General features: G+C 48.5%; 1 protein-coding gene across 1 annotated transcript in view; it reads left to right on the top strand.

Annotated features, from left to right (window-relative positions):
- The window catches only part of Tll2 (tolloid like 2), a 118277-nt gene that overhangs the window by 84736 nt on the left and 11681 nt on the right, over window positions 1-21860 (top strand). The window contains exons 8-13 of the mRNA XM_027930189.2: window positions 874-998; window positions 3486-3601; window positions 7745-7847; window positions 15795-15911; window positions 16940-17085; window positions 17535-17730. Of these exons, the coding sequence (XP_027785990.2) occupies window positions 874-998; window positions 3486-3601; window positions 7745-7847; window positions 15795-15911; window positions 16940-17085; window positions 17535-17730 (803 nt within the window). The remainder of the gene's footprint in view (window positions 1-873; window positions 999-3485; window positions 3602-7744; window positions 7848-15794; window positions 15912-16939; window positions 17086-17534; window positions 17731-21860) is intronic.

Raw genomic sequence — 21860 nt, forward strand, 5'->3', positions numbered from 1 at the left:
TCCAGAAACTCAGTTAAGAAAGAAGAAAACAGGTGGTACCAAGAGGAGCTGGTTCAATGCAAGGCCTAACCTCTAGGAGAGGCCCCCCACAGATGGTCTGGAGGCAGAGAGGAGGCTCAGAGCTGGCAGCAAAGCAGGTGGGGAGAAACCACGCCCACACAGGGCGATGCAGATAGGGCTGGGGCTCAGCCAGGCATCCTGGTTTCCATTTGTGTTTTAGAAATGAAGCTGTCATTTTAGATATCATTCACGTGGGAGTAGAATATGATGCTAACCCTGGGAAGGGCTGCCACAACCATCCAGGCCAACCTCTTTCAACTTCCTCTTGTTCTCTGCATTTCTCTCTGGCCATCACGACCCCTCAAGCTGATTTACCAACTCATTTGCCTTCACTTGCTGGCCAGCTGCCCAGAGCCACACACTGCACCAGCTCCCGTGCTCCCTCTGAATGACTCCAGAACTTATCTATGCATAGCACTGCCCAATGCACACCTCCAGGGGGCGCCACTCACGCCGCCATCTATCTGAATGGTGCTCCCTGCCTTGTGCAGTGTGCTGACCCCAGGGCTAGGCTTCTCAGGGACTTCATGAAATGCTCAGTACACATCAGTAAGGAAGGCTCTGGCAACCAGGCTAGGGCATATTTTTCCACTTGGCAGTCATCTTTCCTTGGAAAGTGAGCAGGCAGCTGATGAGATGAAATGCTGAAAGGCCAGCCAGAGCAAGGAAGCTGCTCCCGTCATGCCAGCCCGGGGAGAGGCAGGCGGGGAAGGAATGCTGAGGAGAATAGGGGCAAGGAAATGAAGACTAAAGCCCAGGTGCACAGGCTGACAGTCTGACTTTTCTTCCTCTCTCTCTTTTTTGTTCCTGTAGAGGAGTTTTCTTAGACACCATCCTTCCCCGTCGGGATGACAATGGCGTCAGGCCCACCATTGGCCAGCGTGTGCGTCTCAGTCAGGGAGACATAGCTCAAGCCCGGAAGCTGTACAAATGCCCAGGTAACTGTGAGCCGCAGGGTGCCCAATACCTCTGAGCATCCCACAGAGCGCAGCTCGCTGCTGTTTGCAAATGGCATTCTTGTGATAACTTGGGGAACCTAAAGGGACTGTTCCTTGGCAGTTATTATTTCTGAGATCTGTCTTAGGAGGTGTGAGATTGCATAGAAAACCAAAATGGTGAGGAGAATTAATAGGTTCTCAGAGCCTATAGCAAGACTTGTGAAGGTCTTTGGACTTCTCTGGCAAAGCCCGGGGTCCAGAGGGGAAGAAGTCGCAGTAGGAGAGCAGTACACAGGCATCCAGGGTGGTTGGCCCCATAACAGTCAGAGCACTGGACGATTGGGACTGGTGATGTGGATTTGGCAAGACAAGAACCAAGGAGCTGGGCAGGAAGACAGAGTGAGGGAGAATGCTTGGGGAGAATGGAGATCTGTTTCCCAAATACTATGGGTAGGGGAAGCCTCAGGTGCTATAAAGGAGGCCATTTCTATGGCCTTAGTCAGTGACCAGTGGCTGCTATTGAAGACTGGGCAGTACCCATGGGTTGGAGCAAATGCCTATTCTGTGGCCAGTGCAGCAGTCCCCGTCCTTTGAATTGGCCCTCTTTGCCTTTTGTCCTCTTACTTTCAGCACCATCTCAACCCCTGCTACCCTGGGGGTGAGGTCTCCTTTCATCCCCTGAGCTGCTGGGTGACAGTGCAAAGCATTGGTTGCAGCAGCCAAAATTTTACCAGGGATGGGACAAAATACATTCCTATGGTTTGGGGAGGACAGTAGGAAGTTCCATTACCAACAGGTCCAGTCACTTTCCAAATGCAAGCCTCTGGAGAAATGCTGGGCTGTCACATTGCTCTACTACACAGGACCATGGGACCTGCAAAGGACTCTGTGGGGCTTGCATCCTCATGAAACTAGGAAATATGTCCATTCAGCTATCAGTCATCTAGGGGCATGTTGGGGCCGAAATACAGAGCACGTATATCATATAACCTTGCTGAATTTAAAGGGAAACCTTATAGCTCTCCCTGGGAAATGCCACAGTATTTATTTAGTTATAATGTATATGCTGCTTATTTCCCAAAAGGGTCCAAGGCAGCTGGTAAATACCACGGAGCTACACAGTAATATATCTGTTGTTGCAGAATGTTGATGATTATTCTAAAATAATTTCCATGGAACCCTCGGGGGTGTTGACTGCCGGGCATAATCCTCGTGATGCCTGGCAGTTGTTCGGTAATATGATATTGAAGCCCCGATATCCAGGATTTCCTGAGGCCAGGGATGGGCCGTTCTCCACACATCTCTTCCTGAAGTTCCAAAAACTATGGATCTTCAAGTCGTTTCACAGAGTGACTGAAAGCTAAGCTGTTGTCAGGCAGAGGTTGAGTCACATGTAGGAGAAGATGTTTAAGGACATTTGTTCCCACGCTTTGGAGGTGTCCCCATAAGATGAGAGGCACCCAGCAAGCCAGCGTCTTTGTCTTTGGGGTTTAAATCCCTGGAGCTCAGAGAAATCCAAAACCTAAAGCTCCCAATATACAGGTACCTTTTTTTTTTTTTTTAAGGACAAATCTGGGGAAATATTTTTAACATCCATGTTCTATGTTTTAGACTCATGACCAAGTACCCTTCAAACACACAAGGGCAGGATAGCATACGGTAGAATATTTTAGCTTCCTGTGCTTCTACATTCTTCTCTGTTTTCTTGACTAGATGATAGCTTGTTTGGAGGTGTGTGGCAGGAAAAAAAAAAAAAAGAGGGAGGAGGGGGAGGTGTGGGCAAGTTTCAAACTAATAGCTGAGGGCTGGGGATGCAGCTCAGTGGTAGAGTGCTTGACCAGCATGCTTGGGGCCCTTGGTTTGATTCCCAGTGCTGGGGGAAAAAAAAAATGATTCACACTAACAGCTGAAATGAGTTTAAAAGTATTTTTTTTTCTTTGCCTCACTGACTGGCACTTCCATATTCTTCCTGTGGCATATGTTATCGTTAGCAATCATAATGGCTGCAGTGTATGGAGCACTCAGTAGGTCCCAAGCACTGAGCACACCCACTTCACACAATGCAAATGATTCCACTCTGAGTGAGGCCCTGCTTACTTTACAGGTAAGAAAACAAAAGTCCAGCACACAACCACACAGCTGGCCAGAAAGCAGATATTCCAACCCAGCTCTGGGCTGTCCTCAGTCCTGAGAGTCTCAGCAGAGCCCCCTGGGTGTTACTCTTTGTACCCTGATGCTACTTTCACTTATGTTAACAAAAATGTCAACGTGCCAGAAAAATGTCAGCATAGCTTTTGGGAGACACTTCATATCCAAACCATAGCAGATGTTCACAGAAAAATGTCAGCGTCCAAGATTGCGTCTTGCCAGTGGTTCTGAAGGCTTTGGGTGGTGAAGGGTGTGTTTGCCCTGCATCCCTGAGCAGGGTCTGCTTGGGCAGGGACCAGGTGCATGAGCCATGTCACAGTTCTTGTTTTGCTTATGCAGCATGCGGGGAGACCCTGCAGGACACAACAGGAAACTTTTCTGCACCTGGTTTCCCAAACGGCTACCCTTCTTACTCTCACTGCGTCTGGAGAATCTCTGTCACTCCAGGGGAAAAGGTAGGTGGAGCATTAACTGCCCTGGTTGGATCATTGCACGTGGTATATATGTACTGAAGTCGCACAGTGTACTCCATAAATATGTACTATTATTATTAATAAAAAATAATTAATTAAAAATAAATGTTTAAAGAGATGAAACTGTTAACTACTCTGATTTGATCATTACACACTCTATACTTGTATCAAATTCTCACTTTGCCCCATAAATATGTACAATTAAAATAATAATAAATAAATATTAAAGGTGAAAAACCTTCTTGTGAGTTGGGTGAGATAGGAGGACTTATTTTTACAGTTACTAGTAATCATAAGAGCAGTTTTCTTATGAGCACACAGTACGTGCCAGGTACTTCACCGGTGCTATACACTCATTATTTCTGGACTTCTCCACCAGTCTCACCTGTACACAAGGAGGCCTGGCCCATACTAGATATCTATGTAAGTTACAAATCAAGCTAACTGTAAAGTAGATTGTATCTCCTACCTTGATAAGCACACTATTATTATGCCCTGGAGAGCAAGGTTCATTTCAGAATTTATTGACAGCTCAGAGTGCTACTCTGGAAGGTGTCAACATGGCAGAACTGGCCACAAACCCACCGTTGATTGCTTCAGGAGCCTGTGTTGACACCCTGGCCACAATCCCAGGCATCAGCCACTCCTACTTTGCAGACAGCTGCTCCTTGGCTAGTGGATGTGGGTAGCCACCCTCAGGAGGATGGGTCCAAAGAATAGTCCTTGCATGCACTGCAAGTGGGCTCAGAGCTATATGGACAGGGAATTCCAGGGTCCTGGATCCTTGGAGTAGGGCTTTGAGACCAAGGAGTATAAGCTCTGGGTTCACATGTTCCTTTGGCCCTGAAGATTCCATGACCCTCTAGAGCTGAGCCTAGGGCAAGGGCCTCTTTACTCTGCAATAAAGGTGGCATGTTCTCAACCCTACTTCAGGGTGCATATTCAGGGTGCATATTCATAGTATATGAAGGAAGAATTTTAAGCTCAGACATTAAGGTAATTGCCCAAATTCATGGTGAGATATAGAACTGGGAATGGGAAACCAGACCTTGTACTCCAAAGTTTATCTTATTACTTAATAACTACAAATGCAAGTGTTCTTCAAATTGTCTTAGATGTTGTTTTAGTCAGCTTTTTCGCTGCTGTGACTAAAAGATCTGACAAGAACAATTTTAGGGAAGAAAAGTCTATTTGGGGGCTCATGATTTCAGAGGTATCTCAGTCCATGAGTAGTTGGTTCATTCCTCAGGGTTCAAGGTGGGGCAGGACATCATGATGGAAGAGTATGGTGGAGGGAAGCAGCTCACATGGTGATCAGGAAGCAGAGATACAAATATATACCCCAAAGCCAGGGCCCCAATTCCCACCTCCTCCAGCCACACCCTACCATTTCAGGTACCATTCAGTTAATCCCAATCAGGGGATTAACTCATCGATTGGATTAAGGCTCTCACAACTCAACCATTTCTCTTCTGAACCATCTTGCATTGTCTCAAACGTGAGTTTTTGGGGAAACCTCATATCCAAATCATAACAGATGTTCACCGATCTCTGTAATCATTCCTGTCACGGGATGTCCTACAGTTCCGTGACTGCTGATTTATTTGTCTCACTTCTAATCCTTCAGCTCAGAGATTGTCCCCACTCAATCCCAGAGGCTCACATAGTCTGTGGCATAAAAACAGTCACACAATGGATATTTGTTGAATGGCTATGTGGACACCTGAGGGGCTGAGTGACAGCAGGTGGGGGTGGCAGCAGGCAGCCTTCAGGCATTCCTAATGCATAGCTTTAAAAAAGTGTCCATTTAAAAAGTGTCCATTTAGTGTTGAGTTAAGCATAATGTGATGAAATTTTCTAAGGGCTGGATTCTATTCTTAGTATGTAACGTAGATCATTTGATTGGATCCTCACATCAACCTCATATGCTAGGTGCCCTTACCATGCTCATTTTACAGGTAAGGAAATGGACTTGCCCAAGAATACTGTTTGTTGCACAGTTGGGATTTGAAACTGGGTAACTAAACTGGGAACCCACATGCTTGACCATCATCTTATGTTATTACCCAGACACTGTGTGTGCATTTATACATATACATTTGCACACATACGTGTGTGCTCACACATGTACACTCTTTCTTTGACTCTGAGCATTTAAGATGGTGTTGTTGCCATCTTGTATCCAAGACTCCAGATCTTCTTCCTTGGGCAGATGGGAGGTGTCTGTGTTGGAGGTGCTAACAGGGAGGAGGCAGGGAAGAGGAGGAGGAGGAGCAGGAGGAGGAAGGAGTCTGGTAATCTCCAAATTGTTGAATTGCCCTGCACAGCTGAGGCTGTGATATGTAAGCCTCAATTATTTGTGCTAACTGGGGGCAGGGAGAATATACATCATTGAAATTCCTACACCAATTATTCCAATTTCTGCTTCACACAGCTTTCCCCAGAGCTGCTAGTAATTAGCAAACTTGATTGATTCAAGTATCACCTCTCGTTCATCACCTCTTCCCCTATGGTCTTTATGGTTCACTAACACACTTAAAATAATTAGCCTGAATAATTATCCTGTTCATTCAGATCATGAATGTGTTACCAGGGAAGTTGTACTAACATTTCCTTTCTGTAATTTTAAAAAGCAAAGACTAAAGAATTATCGCGCAACCAACTTCTAAGTATTGTTGAACTCAATCACCTGAATACAGGCACTGTGGGGGATGTGAGAGAAACCTAAGGTAGATCCCTATCTTTAAGAGGCTTAGCGTTTAGTTTGGGCTCCCCCTTGCTCCCTAGGAATCTGGTTTAATGGAAGGAGGGGCATTGGCTTGGTACCAGCTTTTTCCTGAAGTTTCCAAGGTGATTCTAATGTATAATATGGTTGAAAAACACTAGTTTTAAAGGAGAATGACATATCTTACTCACACATGCACACACGCACGCGCACACACACACCCAGTGACAGAGATAAGCTGGCCTCTTATTTTCTGGAACACACTCTTCATTTCCTAGGAGACTACAGGGCTTTGTGAGAGAAGATGCTACTTGTCCTGGGATCTTGTGGGCACCCCAACACCTTGAGATGGGCAACCTGTGAGGGTTTGTGTCAGTTGTGTTCTCTAAGTGCACACTCTTGGGACCTGGTTTTAATTGCCACTTATGGGGTGCCTCCTACATGCTGGGCAGGCTTCCGGACAGTGATCCCCAGGGCTGTTTGAATATTAAAGAAGTACCCAGTGGAGAAGCAGAGAGTGAAGGTGCTGGGGACAGATGAGCTGTTGACAGCAAGGTCCCTGGAATTGTAAAAGGAGTAGGTTCTGGGTGCAGGGCAGGGGCCAGGGCCAGCTGAAGAGCAGGAAGAGCTGAGGATTGAAGGAGCAGGGACATGCTGAACGTGGGCAGAGAGCCGCTAGAGAGCTTGGACCAGAAGGCTACTGCTTCTCAGTGTGACAGCCACCCCTCGCTCTTAGGTTTTACGTCAGAGTGTCCTGGTTAGCTTGTCACACCTGTCCTACCTTCCTTCGCTGACTTCCCTAAAAGCAGGACATCCTCTTACTGATCTCTCTCAGTCACTCAACACAGACTAGCACACAGTAGGTGGTCAACAAGCCATGGTGGAATGAATGAATGCACTAATAATAGGAAGGCTATTAGATACACCATACCTCGGAACAGTGAGGTCATGGCCGAGGGGACATTGATCATGGAGGTGCTCAGATGCACTCAGGCTAACCCCAGACCCCCCGGAATGATTGATGATGTTATAAGATCTTTCCGTATCTCTGAACTTCACTGACCCCTTACCTCCTTCCAAATCCCAGTCTCAACGCGCCCTGGGCTGTCTTTTTAATGCATTGTGCTCTCTGTAAACCACCTAGTGACTTCAAAAGCTCAAGTGATTCCCCAGACAGAGTCTAAGGGCCCATCTCCTTCTGTTTACTCCCCATCCTGCCTAAGGTTTATTATTTAATGTCATGAGGTTTCCTGTGCCTGTATTTTTGAGAAAACACGCCTACTGCATTCTGGGGGCTCTGTATGCTAAACGGTAACATGAGAACACCGGTATGCGAGACACATCGTGCAGAACTCTTCGGTCTTTGTTGTCCAAACTCACTTTATGGTAATTCCTTACAGATCATCCTCAACTTTACATCCATGGATTTGTTTAAGAGCCGCCTGTGCTGGTATGATTACGTGGAGGTCCGGGATGGTTACTGGAGAAAAGCCCCCCTCTTGGGTGAGTGGACTTCAGACAGCCTTAAGAGAGAAGCCATCAGGTGTTCTCTGGGATGCTCCCGCTGTCTCCAAGGGACCATCTTGTCGGCAGTCACAGGAAGCTCTCAAGGGCCTGTGTCATTGTAAAACTCTGAACACTCCATTTGGCCACACATGTTAAAAGCTTTTAAAACTGCTTATACCCTTTGACCCAGCAATTGCACTTCTTGGAATTTATCCTAGGGAGCTAATTAAGGAAGTGCGCAAAGCTCTAGCTACAGGGATGTGCACTGAAGCAAGGAAAATTGAAAGCAATTTAAACGTTCGATGGTAGGGGTTAGCTGAAGAAATGATGATACATCTTTCCCATGGAAGACTTTCTAGCCATTAAAAGTTGGAGGTGGCTGTGTGTTAATATAGAAAGGTGTTCATGGTATGCTATTACACAGAAAGAAAATTGTGACAGAATAGAATATGTAGTAGCATTAATTAAAAATATGTGTACTGATATACATACATGCATGCATACCTAATGTAGACATTGCAAACTTAGATGCCCTTGAAGGTGTAAAGGAATGAGATGGGATTGGTGTAAGAAGTGGTATGGATTGTGATGAACTGAATACCAAATGTGCCACCCCAAATCATTCCAAACAAAATGACTTTAAAAAACATTGTGCAGGCTGAATCCCACTGGAAGAAACCATTTTGTGACCTAAAACATAAAAACCAAGTGATTTTATAAATGTTAATGAGTAATAGTAGTCATCTCAATATGGTGGCGTTTTTAAAAAAATTTTTATTCGGTTCTTGGTTTAGAACTTTTTCCCCTTTTCTATGCTGGATATGTATTTTTGTGAGATGAACAGGGTGTGAACTCTATCCATGAAGAGGCAGCTTGGACCTTGGAGTGAGGGACTGTGAGCAGGAGGCATAAAGAGAAAGCTGAGTTCATTCCAGGCTTGTCACAAAAGCACAGACCCCTCATGAGTGACCTGGGAAGATGAACACTGTTGAGGACCAGTGGGTCAATGACTTGGGAGCTGACATTGGGACTCATTCGGCTCAGGAATGGCAGTCATGATGGAGCTGGAGTGAGAAGCAGATGAACAGGAGCTAGAGGGAAACGTCCCAGCTGAGGGGGCTGTCCTCCTCATTAGAGCCGGCTGTAGGGTGGGCTTCTGGGTTGGATTGGCCTGGGGTCTCAGTGAGGACTTGGTCTCTGGCATATCTTCCTATGAGCAGAGAAGCCACTCCTGCTAGGCTGAGCATGACGAGCCTGCAAGTGAGCTGCTGCTGCTCACTGGGCTGAAGATCACAGTGGGAGCTGAGGAGAGGGCTAAACCCCGAGTGTCACTGCTACACGGAGCCCTGGCATCATGCTGGATCCTGGGGAACCACCTGTGGGATACGCCGAAGACACAGTGACAGAAGGTCTGGTTGGACTCAGGAGGGGCCCTGGTAGCTATTGGGTTTCTTTATGACTAAGGGTTTTCCACCTGGTCAGCTACCACTGTGAATAGCGCACAAGCACCAGTGTGAGGAAGGCCATGAGTTTAGATTTCTAGAGGTAAAACAGATAGGCATCCATGTCCTTGGGAGCTCCAGGGAGCTGGGAAGTAACCAGGCAGGCTCCAAGTGGGGGTTCCAGGTTGCCACCATGAGGAGGAATCTTCTGGGTAGATAGCAGCCCAGGTAGACAGGACGGGAAGGTGATCCCCAGGCCAAGCATGCACAGGAATGTGTCCACTGCAGGACAAATGGGTTGTGCCACCCAGTGGCAGCATAGAGGCTGTCTGTCCCCACGGTGTTTGCTGCCTAACATAAGCAGACGTGGCAGGTGCCAGCAGCACTAGTGCTTCACGGGCAGCACTGATCAGGTATGGCAAGATGACAGAGGGTGGGATCCCTGGGAGCAGAGGTTCTCAGACTCGGCTGAGCACCAGCATGGCCTGGGAAGAGTTCCCTGAAGAGAGGTTCCCGGGAGACGACTGAAATGGGTCAGAGAATGGTCCAGCTGACCTAATACAAAGAACGGGGGCTGCAAGGACGCTTATCAATGAAGTGGTTGCCCTTGAGAAAGGAAGTTGGGCTGGAGTCGGCTTCAGGTTGTGTTTTGCACACTTCTCGATTGTTTGGATTTTTCATAAGTACATTTCACAGGAGCTGTTTGGGAGGAGCCCACCAGAACAGGGACCCATAGACCCCCCACCCCTTCATGAGAAAGCCAAGCTCCCCAGTGTGCACTAACTTTCGAGGGTCACAGCTAGTAGTGACAGATGAGAGAGGTGATATTCAGAGATCCAAGTGACGGGGAGATGGCTGCTGGGTCTGAGCAGGATGTCCCCTGAGGGTTGTCATATAAATACATTAATTAATCTGTGTTCCTCTGAAATTTAAATCTGACTGACTTCCTGGAGTTCTGTTTGCTGGCAGCCTCTCCCCCAGGGAACGCGATGGGCTTAAGACTCAGGAGGAAGAAGCTTTCTGTTACCCGGTTTCCCCAGAGAGGGCCAAGGCACGTTCCTGGGAATGGGCACTGGCAGAGGGCCAGGCGCTCCCTTGGCTGGAACTTGAAGCAGGGATTTTCTTACTTCAGGTCCTGGTGTCTCCGGCTACGCTTTCATTAATAAGATAGGACTTTTGCAGCTTATTGGTGGTGGCGATGGTTTGGGTATTTTTGTTTTGTTTTAGGAGACCTGGGGTATATATTTTACCCACTAGTGCAGGGTGTGGTGTGTGTGATATGTGTGAGGTGTGTGTTTGCTGTGTGGTGTGGTGTGTGGGGGGGTGTGGTGTGTGGTGTGATATATGTGGTATGTGGTACAGTGTGTGTGTGTGGTATGTACGTGGGGTGTGATGGGGTGTATGTGATATGTGTGAGGTGTGTGTTTGATATTATGTGGTATGTGGTGTGGTGTGTGTGTAGTGTGGTATATGTGGGTTGTGGTACAGTGTATGTGGTATGTATACGGTATGTGGTGTGTGTGGTGTGGTGTGTGCTGTGTGGTATGGTGTGTGTGTGTGTGTGGTGTTTGTGTGGTGTGGTGTGTGTGTATGTGTGTGTGGGGTGTGGGGTGTGTGTATGTATGTGTGTGGTGTGTGCTGTGTGGTATGGTGTGTGTGTGTGGTGTTTATGTGTATGTGTGGTGTGGTGTGTGTTTTGTGTGTGGGGGGTGTGGGGTGTGTGTATGTATGTGTGTGGTGTGTGGTGTGTGGTATGGTGTGTATGTGTGGTGTGTATGTGTGCTTATGTGTGTGGTGTGGTGTGTGTGATGTGTGTGGTGTGTGCTGTGTAGTATGGTGTATATGTGTGTGGTGTGTGCTATGTGGTATGGTGTGTGTGTGTGGTGTGTATGTGTGTGTGTGGTGTGGTGTGTGTATGTGTGTGGGGGTGTGGGGTGTGTGTATGTATGTGTGCGTTGTGTGCTGTGTGGTATGGTGTGTATGTGTGTGTGTGTGTGGTATGGTGTGTGTGATGTGTGTGTGTAGTGTGTGCTGTATAGTATGGTGTATATGTGTGTGGTGTGTGCTGTGTGGTATGGTGTGTGTGTGTGGTGTGTGCTGTGTGGTATGGTGTGTGCTGTGTGGTATGGTATGTGTGTGTGGTGTATATGTGTGTGTGGTGTGGTGTGTGTGCTGTGTGGTATGGTGTGTGTGTGGTGTATATGTTTATGTGTGGTATGGTATGTGTGTGTGGTGTATATGTGTGTGTGTGTGTGCTTTGTGTATGGTGTGTGTGTGTGGTGTGTGCTGTGTGGTATGGTGTGTGTGTGGTGTATATGTGTGTGTGGTTTGTGTTTGGTGTGTGGTGTGGTGTGTGTAGTGTGTGATATGTAGTGTGTGGTGTGTGTGTGTGTGGTGTGTGCTGTGTGGTGTAGTGTATGTGTGTGGTGTGGTGTGTGTAGTGTGTGATATGTAGTGTGTGGTGTGTGCTGTGTGGTGTAGTGTATGTGTGTGGTGTGTGCTATGCTGTGTGGTGTGTGTGTGTGTGTGGTATGTGTGTGGTATGTGTGTGGTGTGTGTAGTGTGTGTGTGGTGTGTGTATGTGTGTGTGGTGTGTGTGGTGTGTGTATGTGTGTGTGGTGTGTGTATGTGTGTGTGTGGTGTGCTGTGTGGTATGGTATGTGTGCGCGTGCGCGTGCTCAGCTTCTGTGACCGCCATTCTTCCTCTGCGGCAGTTCTCCTTTGCCAACTCTTTGGCCCGCTCTGATGTTTCCAAATGTAGTTGTTAGTGAACTTTTGTGTTTGGAACAAGTGCACCGTGTCAGCAGAGCCGGTCCCTGGGAGGGGTCAGTGCCATGAAATCTACTGGAAGGAGGCAGGTCAATGCCCCTTTGGCAGGAGGGAGAGCGGATTAGGGTGGATTGTGAAAGTATGCATCTTGCTCTGAAAAACTGTGCGTTGCATTTTTTCCCAGGGCAGTGTGTGAAAATCCAGGCATAATGCGCGCATAACTTTTTATGAATGAACCCTTTATGACTCCCCATGGAGCCCACTTGTAGTGGTCCTCATCTGCATTTCCTCTTCTTGATATCCTTATTAAACTCCTCCTCCAGATCCGGGAACCAGATTTCAGTTTAGGAATTTGATACCTTTTCTCTATTCCAGTTTCTCTCCAGCCTATTTATTCTCCCTGGAAGGAGGCTGTTTGGGATGCAGATTTTCACATAGTGATTTCAAGGGAAAATTAAGGACAAGAAGAACATTTCATGACTGGTACAGATCTCAAATTGTTTTTTCAGTTTCAGGGGCCACTTAAAAGATTGTGCTGAAAGACAGGAGGCGATGTTGCATGGAGAACCTGTCCAGTATTCTAAGCACTGTCCTGGAAACTGAGTTCCTCTTGCGTATTTCTGTTAGAGGAATTACTCTAAGAAAAAATCCCTCAGAAGCCTATAAATTTTCAGTAATTGATATCCTTATTAAACTCCTCCTCCAGATCCGGGAACTTCTGTACCTAGTTTTGGGCATTCTGGAACTCCACCATACACACAAAAGCCCCCTTTCCCTGAAATGGGGAGGAAAGTTCAGAAAGGCCAGTCTGGCTATCAGTGTCGTGTGGCCTCACTGTCGTGGAGTGCCCTAAGCCGGAGCAGCTTCCCGAACCAACAGGAATGATAGAGTGAGGCCAGCAGCCAAGACCGCTATTTCACTAGACTTGCTTCCTGGTGTGAGGCTTTGACCTTCATTTGGAGGAACTCGGCTGTTTCCAATCTGGGAAATGGACATGATGCTTACATTCCTAGAGAGCAGAGTCCAAGTCTATGTATCCAAAATTGTGCAGTGTTCAGAATTTCACCCAAGTTCCTTTTGATGGTGGTGATAATGAAAGAGGTAATATTGATGATGAAAGGCCAGATCTCAGACGACGAGGTACAAATTCTGTTTCCATTTCCAGCTTTGAGAAAAGTTCTCTGATCCTCAATTTTTTCCCCTATGAAATGCGTTAGCAATAGCACTGAGGTCAGGGAGTATAGGAATGAAGTGAGATAAAGCCACATGAAGTGCCTAGGACGGTGGCTGGCACGGACATGGTCAGTGACAAAGGGACTTTTCTGAGAGCCACTGCGGTAAAGCTGAGAATGCTGGGGTGTTACTCTAGGGGCCAGGTAATGGGGTCCAGTTAAGAATGAAAAAGCAACTGGGGGAGAGCACTTAGATTTTTAATCTATCCGGTCAAGTCTGGCTTTGCAGAGGCTGCAAATATACTCAGTCGCAGTTCCTCCCTTCTCCAGGGTCCAGAGCAGAGGCTGCTGATCCTCTGATCCTAGGCTGGTGGGTGGTTCTTATCCGGTTAGGTCCTCTGGCAGTGAGGCAGCCAGTGTCCCTTTTTCTTTTGGAAATAGTCCCCATTGACTGGGACAGCTGGGGTTTTAAAAGCAGGAACTTGGACTTGAAACTCGGGCTAGGCTAAGAAGGAATTCCCTTTGTGGACTGGCATTGTCTACTGCTGTTCAGCGCGCTGTCTCCCCGCTGGCGAGCGCTGGTATGTGTCTTTTTCCAAAAACTAATCGAAACTAATTGGCCATGCCAGAGGAACAATTACCGAAAATTTATAGGCTTCTGAGGGATTTTTTTCTTGCCAAAGTCTCTGCAGCGGTTTTATCTCATCTCTCTGAATATTAAGCTTACCAAATCCAAATGTCTACAGGTGCCCAGAATCAAAAGGAAGCAGAGATTAGCGGCTCTCTATCCCATCTCTCCCCAAAGAATACAAACCAGAGTTGACCACTAAGAAATGCCCCTCGTGACATCTAGACCTCCCCCAGTCTCGCTGCTCCCCTCTTTCTCAGGAAGGTAAAGCAGAAGTACAGCTTCAAGTGGTCTGCCCCGTGCCTGATGTGGCGTTGACAGCGAGTGTGCACTAAATATCTGTTAAATGGACTTTAAATAAAGTTGAGATAAAATTTACAATCTGTGAAGTTCATAGTTTAAATTCAGTGGTGTCTAGTATGTTCACAGAGGCACACAATCAATTTTAGAATATTTCCATCATCCTCCGAAGGACACCATATTTGTTGGAGTCTCCCCACTACTCCTGTCCCCAAAGCTAAATAAATTCTTTGAGGACTGTGCACAAGTAGGTGCCTGGCAGAACCACAGACTTTCAGTCCCCATGGACCCTGGTTGTTTTGTGTTTTGACCAGTGAGACTCAATCCATTCCTGCCCCACCCCATCCCTGCCCATGACCTTGGATCACCATGTACTAGGAAGGCATCCTCCATAGAGGGTCCGGATTTCAGAGCACATATACAAGTGTCTAAGAAATGTTGGATTTTTTTTTTTTCAAGAACAAAAATATCTATCTATTATGAGCCCTTTTTCTATCGGGTATTAGGAACTTGATTTCATTCAACTTGTGTTTTCTTCCCCTGGGTTGGGGGCATGCTTTGTGCCAAGGCATGGCAGGGAGGCCTCCATATTGCCATCCTGACTGGCCTTGCTGGGATGTCCTCATCTCCACCTAGTCAGTGCTAAATGGCTACCGAGCCTCCTCTTTGCCTCGATACTAGGGCAGTTCAGAATGGTACCACGTCCACATCTCCCTCCAAGCTAGGGAGACATTCTCTGGCTCCCCAAATTCTGTGGACTGTGAGAAAGTTGCTTCCGCAGCCCCACAGCAGCCTAGAATTGTGTTGCTGAGCTATATCATGCTCTGCAGAGGAGCTCTGCATTCCTGTCTCATGGCCAAGTGTCTTCCAGAACCATGTAGACACATTTGCTCTGACCCCACAAGGGGCAGGGGAATCTTAAGGTCCTGTTGCTCCTCAGACTCTGGCCAAGGACTGGTGATGCAATTTTCTGCTTCTCCCAGATCCTAAAACCTGCCTGAGGTTTCTGTTGTCCTTTTTCATACAGTCTCAGCTCAGGGTGGGACAGGGTACAGATCCTTTAGGGGTTGCATGGTGCCTTCTCCAACCCTGCCTCCTAGTCCATTCCCTCCTCCCTCCTAGGAACCTTTCTAAGATTCCAAGGGTGAGGAAATTGCACTCATCACTGTGCGGGCTTCCACATCTTCTGTATTGTGACTCGGCTTGTGAGATTCAAAAGCTAGGATTCGTTTTCTTTGTTGTGTCTTCTCTGGCCTCCATTCTTGAGGCAAGGAAAGCAGAATGCCCCCTGCCTTTGGGGATGAAAGAATAGGAAACAGCAAAGAAGCAGGTCTCACTCCCTGACCGCCCTTCTGCCACACCTGCAGAGCTGCCACATTTGGCAGGGGAGGGGCCTCAGTGGTACCCCGGGTGCTTAGAGTGATCAGAATCTGGAATTCTCCTGCATGAGGCACAGGAGAATGATCACCAGACATTCAATCCGTCTCCCAGTCCTGTGTGTGCTATAGGTCAGCTGCCACTGGTTGGGTTATTGCTCACTTCAATCCACTTTGAAAGACCATGATGGTCAGTCTGCAGTGAGCACCTTCTTGGCGTCCCCGGGTATCCTGACTGTGTCTTTTGCACTTTTTAGGTAGGTTTTGTGGCGATAAAGTCCCAGAGCCCGTGGTCTCCACCGACAGCCGGCTCTGGGTAGAGTTCCGCAGCAGCAGCAACATCCTGGGCAAAGGCTTCTTCGCTGTGTATGAAGGTTTGTTCCCCTCAGAACCCGAGGCATCTACCTGTCACCAGCCTGCTGAACCCTCCTTCCGGACCATCCAGGGAGTGTTTTACCCACACAGGGATAGTGTCAGGGTTATAGAGCAGTGGCCTCTGAATAGCTGTGTGAGCCTGAGCAAAGAACCTGACCTCTCTGGGTCTCTGTTTGTTTCACTTGTGAAAAGAAAACTCTAGACAACATCAGGGAAGAAACTGCACTTCTTAAAAGTGCTGCCATAGAAAGTAATACTGCTGCTGCTGCTTCTTCTTCTTCTTTTTTTTGGTACTGGGGATTGAACTTGAAGCACTTGACCACTGAGCCACATCCCCAGCCCTATTTTGTATTTAGAGCCTATTTTTTATTTAGAGCCAGGGTCTCACTGAGTTGCTTAGCGCCTTGCTTTTGCTGAGGCTGGCTTTGAGCTTGCGATCCTCCTGCCTCAGCCTCCCAAGCCGCTGGGATTACAGGAGGGTAATGCTGCTTCTATGTGCCCAGCTTCTCTGGCTCACTCCTCACACCACCTGCCCCACCCTAGGGGAAAAAAAGGGGGGACACTGCTAGAAAATTATGAAGGCTCCTGTTGGCCTCAAATTATTATACTTTTGGAGAGGCTGGAGGGGTTTTTTCGTAGAATAATAAAGTATTATTAATAACACTAATAATAATAACAATAACATTCTTGTCTGTGTGAGCGTGCATACATGTGCCCACACAGTGTGTGTTAGAATCACCCCAGGACACTGCTGCTGCGCAGCGCTCCCCAGAGCCACTCAAATCAGAACCTCTGGGAGTGTGGCTCTGACATCCACAGTTGGAGTGATCTTCCAGGTGAATTTGATGCCCAGGGAAGGCTCCATATGGTTATTTTCTTCATATGAAAAAAATCCAGATGCATTTGTGCCTTTCTGAGGCAGTCTTTGTTGGATGCAGATGAAAATGTTGGTGCGTGGAGCCACCTACTGGTGACAAGTGGCCTCCTGCCTTCCCCTGACCTCCTTCCTCCCACACTCTTTCTAAAGCTACCTGTGGAGGAGACATTAACAAAGATGCCGGCCAGATTCAATCTCCCAACTACCCAGATGACTACAGGCCTTCCAAGGAATGTGTGTGGAGGATTACGGTTTCCGAGGGGTTCCACGTGGGACTTACCTTCCAAGCTTTTGAGGTAAGGACACTCGAATTGTCTTACCTGGGAGGCAGTAAGTGGCAATTTTTGTTGGAAAAGCGCTCTGTAAAGATATGTTTTCATGTTAAAAACAGGAATCCAAGAAGCCATTTCAAGCCCCTTGTGAGTTGTGCCTGGACATCTGATATCAAAATTTTTGTCAGTTTTGAAATTTGGTTCACCTCCTTTCTGCAGGCTGCTGTGGGCAGGCTGAGGGCCCCAGGTCGGAATCCAGGGCAGTTTTATAGAATCCTTCTTCCCTGTTTCTCTGATTCTCTTCTCAGCTTGATTTGCCCTTGACTTCTGTAACAAGGAAACAGTTTGGAGAAGTTTAGGACACGCCGGCTGGGTTAGCTCTTGAGGGTGAAGTCTCGGCTTCATTCTCAAGTGGGACACCACGAAGCCCTGCCATCTGCCACCTTCCGCACTGTCTCTGTTTCTCCCTTTAGATTGAAAGGCATGACAGCTGCGCCTACGACTACCTGGAGATCCGGGATGGCCCCACGGAAGAGAGCGCCCTGATTGGCCACTTCTGTGGCTACGAGAAGCCCGAGGATGTGAAATCGAGCTCCAATAGACTGTGGATGAAGTTCGTGTCCGATGGTTCCATCAACAAGGCGGGGTTTGCGGCCAATTTTTTCAAGGGTATGAATTAGCGTTTCGCTTCCCCTTTTAGTCACAGGAAGAAATATTGCTCCCCCAGTGTTAGAATCATAAAACCCATATGGCACCTCAGCACCAACCAGACTCCCTGCAGGGCGGAGGCAGCGACCCATTTCAGAGCTGCGTGTAGGATCCCGTGGAGCCCCCAACTGATCCTGAGCAGGCTCAGCCTTGGCCTCTGCAGGGCCAGTGGGTCTGTACTTGGAAATTTGATTTAGCAAGCTGACAAGGTCAAACCACACTTGAGGGAAGCCGAACATCCATAATAACAAATATTTGTATAGAAGTGATCATCAGTTGAGCACTTACTGTGTGCAAGAGCTGTGTAAGGTACTTGATTTGCTTGATGTCACTGAATTCCTGATAGCCCCCTGAGTTAGGTTTGGGTTACATTTGATCAGCACTGAATAGGGCTGCTCAGGATCAGCCAGGAAAGTGGCAGATGGAGGAGCCCAACACAGTGTGACTTCCCAGCTCAAACTCTTCCTAGGGTGTTGCCTTGTACTCCTTAGTGTGGGCCAGAGGCAACCCAGGACTTCAGCTCCTGAAGCATTAGCCCCCAGCCTCCACGCCTACCCCTGGGGGAGTGTGGGGGGAACAGATCAGGGGATGCTCTGGAAACAAATCTCCTTGTTTCCTTGGGGACCTGCTACTCTGCAGGATCTTGGTGGAAGCAGCCCCAGCATTCTTGGCCCCAGTGTGGGCTTCCAAGCCTCCTGTGAACGGTGGGTCTTCCTTGTCTGCTCTCGGGGCCCCTGACGTCCTGCAGACCACACTCTAGGAGGAGAACATGGATGTTGCTCAGTGCATTGTGATTGGCGCCCAGTAGCATTCCTGCAGTCCGCGTAGACACAGCCTGTCCTCTGCAGTGGAGACCCCTTAATAAGTGCCAGCACTTCCCGAGCTGCCCAGCTACTCCTGCCCAGCGAGGCTGCTTCCCTGCCTCTCCACCTCTCCTGGGCTCCTGGCCCTGCCAGCCCAGAGATCCTGGCCCCTCTTCCCTTCTCCCTTCTGCCTGCTTTTTAGACTCCCTTCCAGATTCTACATGAAGGATCTGGGTGTCCGAAGAACCCTCTTCTAACCATACCACCCAAGCAGGCAGCCACGTGTCCTTCCTGAAGCCTCAGCTGTCCCCTTTGTAGAGTAGGGAGGAGGATATCTGCCCCTTTTCTCTAACCAGTTTCTGTGAAGCCCCTGTGAAATGGCATCTGTGGAGACATTTTATAAGCTGAGAGTGCCACACGAGATGTGGGGTTACTCTTTTTCCCTTTATGAGGCATCCTGGGGATGGCAAGAAAGAGAACAGGAATCATAATGGCCAGCTTCCTCAGCCCAGCCTTCTCCCAGCCAGACCAGCTCGTGTGGCAGGACCGAGCCAGTGAAAGAAACTGGAAGTGTAACTACAAGGCCTGCAGGAGAGCTGGAGCGAGAAGAGGCTCTTGCCTTGGTGCCAGTTGGCAGCAGGCTCTGCCCAGGGCCCAGCTGGCCCATGACACTGGCCGGGGTGCCAATTGGCCTCAGCCCTCATCTCTTGATGCCAGATGGCAGCCCCTCTGAGGGCCTGCTGGCTGGGCAACAAGCAGAGCACCTTGGGCTTCTGTTGCTTTGGGAGATGGCAGTGGCTTTCAGGGGTTGGGTGGGCCAGTTGGTCCCACACCCCCTACATGACTAATGCAAGGATTCCACCTTGAGCCCCGTGTTCCACTGTCCAGTGCAGATGGGCAGTGCTGGGTGTCTAGTGGTGGGGACTGGCTTCCTTCAAGGCATTTCCTCAAAAGTTCTCTTGCCCCTTTCCCCAACTCTCTCTGAAACGATTTTTTGGGATCCTGCCTAAACCATCTCTTAGGCACAGAATGGCTCCATCTATTTATTCCACCTAGAGCATAGAAAGAAGCCAGAGCTGACCATACTGAGCAGAGTCCTGGCTCCAGCCTCTTCTCCTACCTACCTCTGTGCTCTCCCTGGCTGGTTGGCCTCGGCCACAACAGCCCAGAGCAAACAGGAGCCAGTGGACTTGGAGCAGATGCTACTTTGTGGCAGCACGGAGGTGATGCAGACAACCAGGCTCCCTCTGAGAGCAGGGCCCTGAGACACTTTTGTACATCTATGAAGTGGTGAGACGCCACCACCACCGCTCTTGAAAAGGCCGCCCTTTCTCCCCCTCAACGGCTCAATGCCTTACCCTTCCTGTCTTTGCAGGAATTGCATTTCCTTTGCTTTAGGCTTAAGTCCACTCCACTGGACTCCCTCCTGCACCTGGCTATGGCACTGAGAAACTTATCCATGGATCTTTCCTGTGTGTTCTGCCCACCGCCACTGTATCTTCTGGCATCAGAACTCCTCCTGTCCCTGCCTTGGGCTTTGTTTGTCTTTGTCTACTCTGACAGACACTCCTTGGTTTCCTTCTGCCCTTCACCCATTTTTTAGCGTCTGCTGTGCATTCCTCCTGCCCATTTGGTCTTCCTCCACCGGTCCATCCTTGATGTGTTTTCCATCATTCTGTCCCCCCCACCTTGGCTCCTTCCCCTCCTCAGGCCTGCACTGCTCCACTCACCTGGTTCAGGTGTGGCCAGGTAGTTTTCTGCTTCCACTCCCCCATCGTTGTGTGTCTCTACCCACTGAATTTCAGCAGCCACTCCACTGTTGTCTGTAGTGATCTCCCTGAGCCCCGTATGCTGGGTACTTCACGGGCATCATTTCCAATCACCCCCTCGAAGCAAGGACCGTTCTTCTCCTATTTCTGCACAGGAGGGAGGCTCAGAGGGGTTAAATCCCAGTGGTCACCCAGTTTGCAATGGAGTGGGGAAGAGCCCCTGGTGGACCCAGCCTGATCTGTCTCACTTGAAGGCCTGGATTCCATCCACTGCTTCTTGTTATCTGTTCTCTTCTTTCTATATTTTCTAGCCGATGTCTAAGAAAGTGCTTTTCCTATTGTAAGGTGAGGAAAAAACAATTGCCTGATGGTTACTATTTCAAAGTACTTAATACTAAATTTATTGGAGGCCACGGATAATTTCAACTCCCTGCCTGGGCCATCTTTAATCCCAGTGGCCCCTAACTGGCCACTGCTGAGCCCAAGAACACCCCACCCTGAGGGGTACCTCAGTTAACTAGCGACTGTGTGAAGCGGTGGGGTGTTTACATGCCATCCAGGCCGGTGAGAGATTGGTGCAGCCCAGAAAGGGGAGATCGGCAGCTCACGGGCTCATCAAGTAGGGAAAGCACAGCGGAGAGGGTGGGGTGAGGCTGGAGGACTTGTGTCTTTGCAGGGCCATTGGGTTGGGACTTGCATGGAGTCAGACAACCCAAGAAACACCTTCGAGAAGTAGCCAGAGCCCTGCCCTGGACTTTTCAGGCAGAATCTGGAAAGCCGTCCATTGGGACTGTTAGGAGAAGGACCCCTGCCTGCGGTGGGAGACTGGGTGTCTTTCTTAGATGTCCTGATTTCTGTCATTACAAGTGTCACGTCTTCTTCACAGTTTGGGGAACAACTCCTTGTCTGCGCTCTTCTGGTCTTCCGTGGTGCTCTGGAACAATACTCTCCTTCCTGCCCCGCTCTACCCTTTCCTCTTCCCAGGCTGGACTTTCTATCTTCAGTTTTGTTGTCCCTCGGCTAGACTCCTCTACCTCTGTGGACTGCAGCCCACAAGCTCTTTTTCAGGGCTAGATTCCAGGGCTCGGCAATGCAGATATTTTCCCTTTTATTCCTAATGCTCTTTGCAAATGCCAGTTGCTGGGATTTGTCTTGTTTTCAGTAGTGCCTGGGCTAGCATGGGGGGAGGAGCCTCCAATGGCTCCTGTGCTCTTCTGGATGGCACTCATGGTATTCCACTTCCTGTTATTTAATGCTCCAAACACACCCCTAGGAGCTTGTCCCTCAGGCTCCCCAACGCTTCCTCCCCCTGGCTTCTCCCTGCAGTTTCTTCCGGGAGCAATGAGAAGCCCAGTGTTTTTTGTAACCTTTCAGATCTCCCTACATTTATTTATTGAGGCTATCTATAAGAAAGCTGAATGACAGATTTCACTTTTAATGTCTATAGTACTTACACATCTTCATCTAGAAAAGTGTCCTTTCATTGTTCCCTTTTTGTGAATGTCTCTGAGAAGTTCTA

This window comes from Marmota flaviventris, chromosome 4 (assembly GCF_047511675.1).
Source record: "Marmota flaviventris isolate mMarFla1 chromosome 4, mMarFla1.hap1, whole genome shotgun sequence".
Classification (NCBI taxonomy): Eukaryota; Metazoa; Chordata; class Mammalia; order Rodentia; family Sciuridae; genus Marmota; species Marmota flaviventris.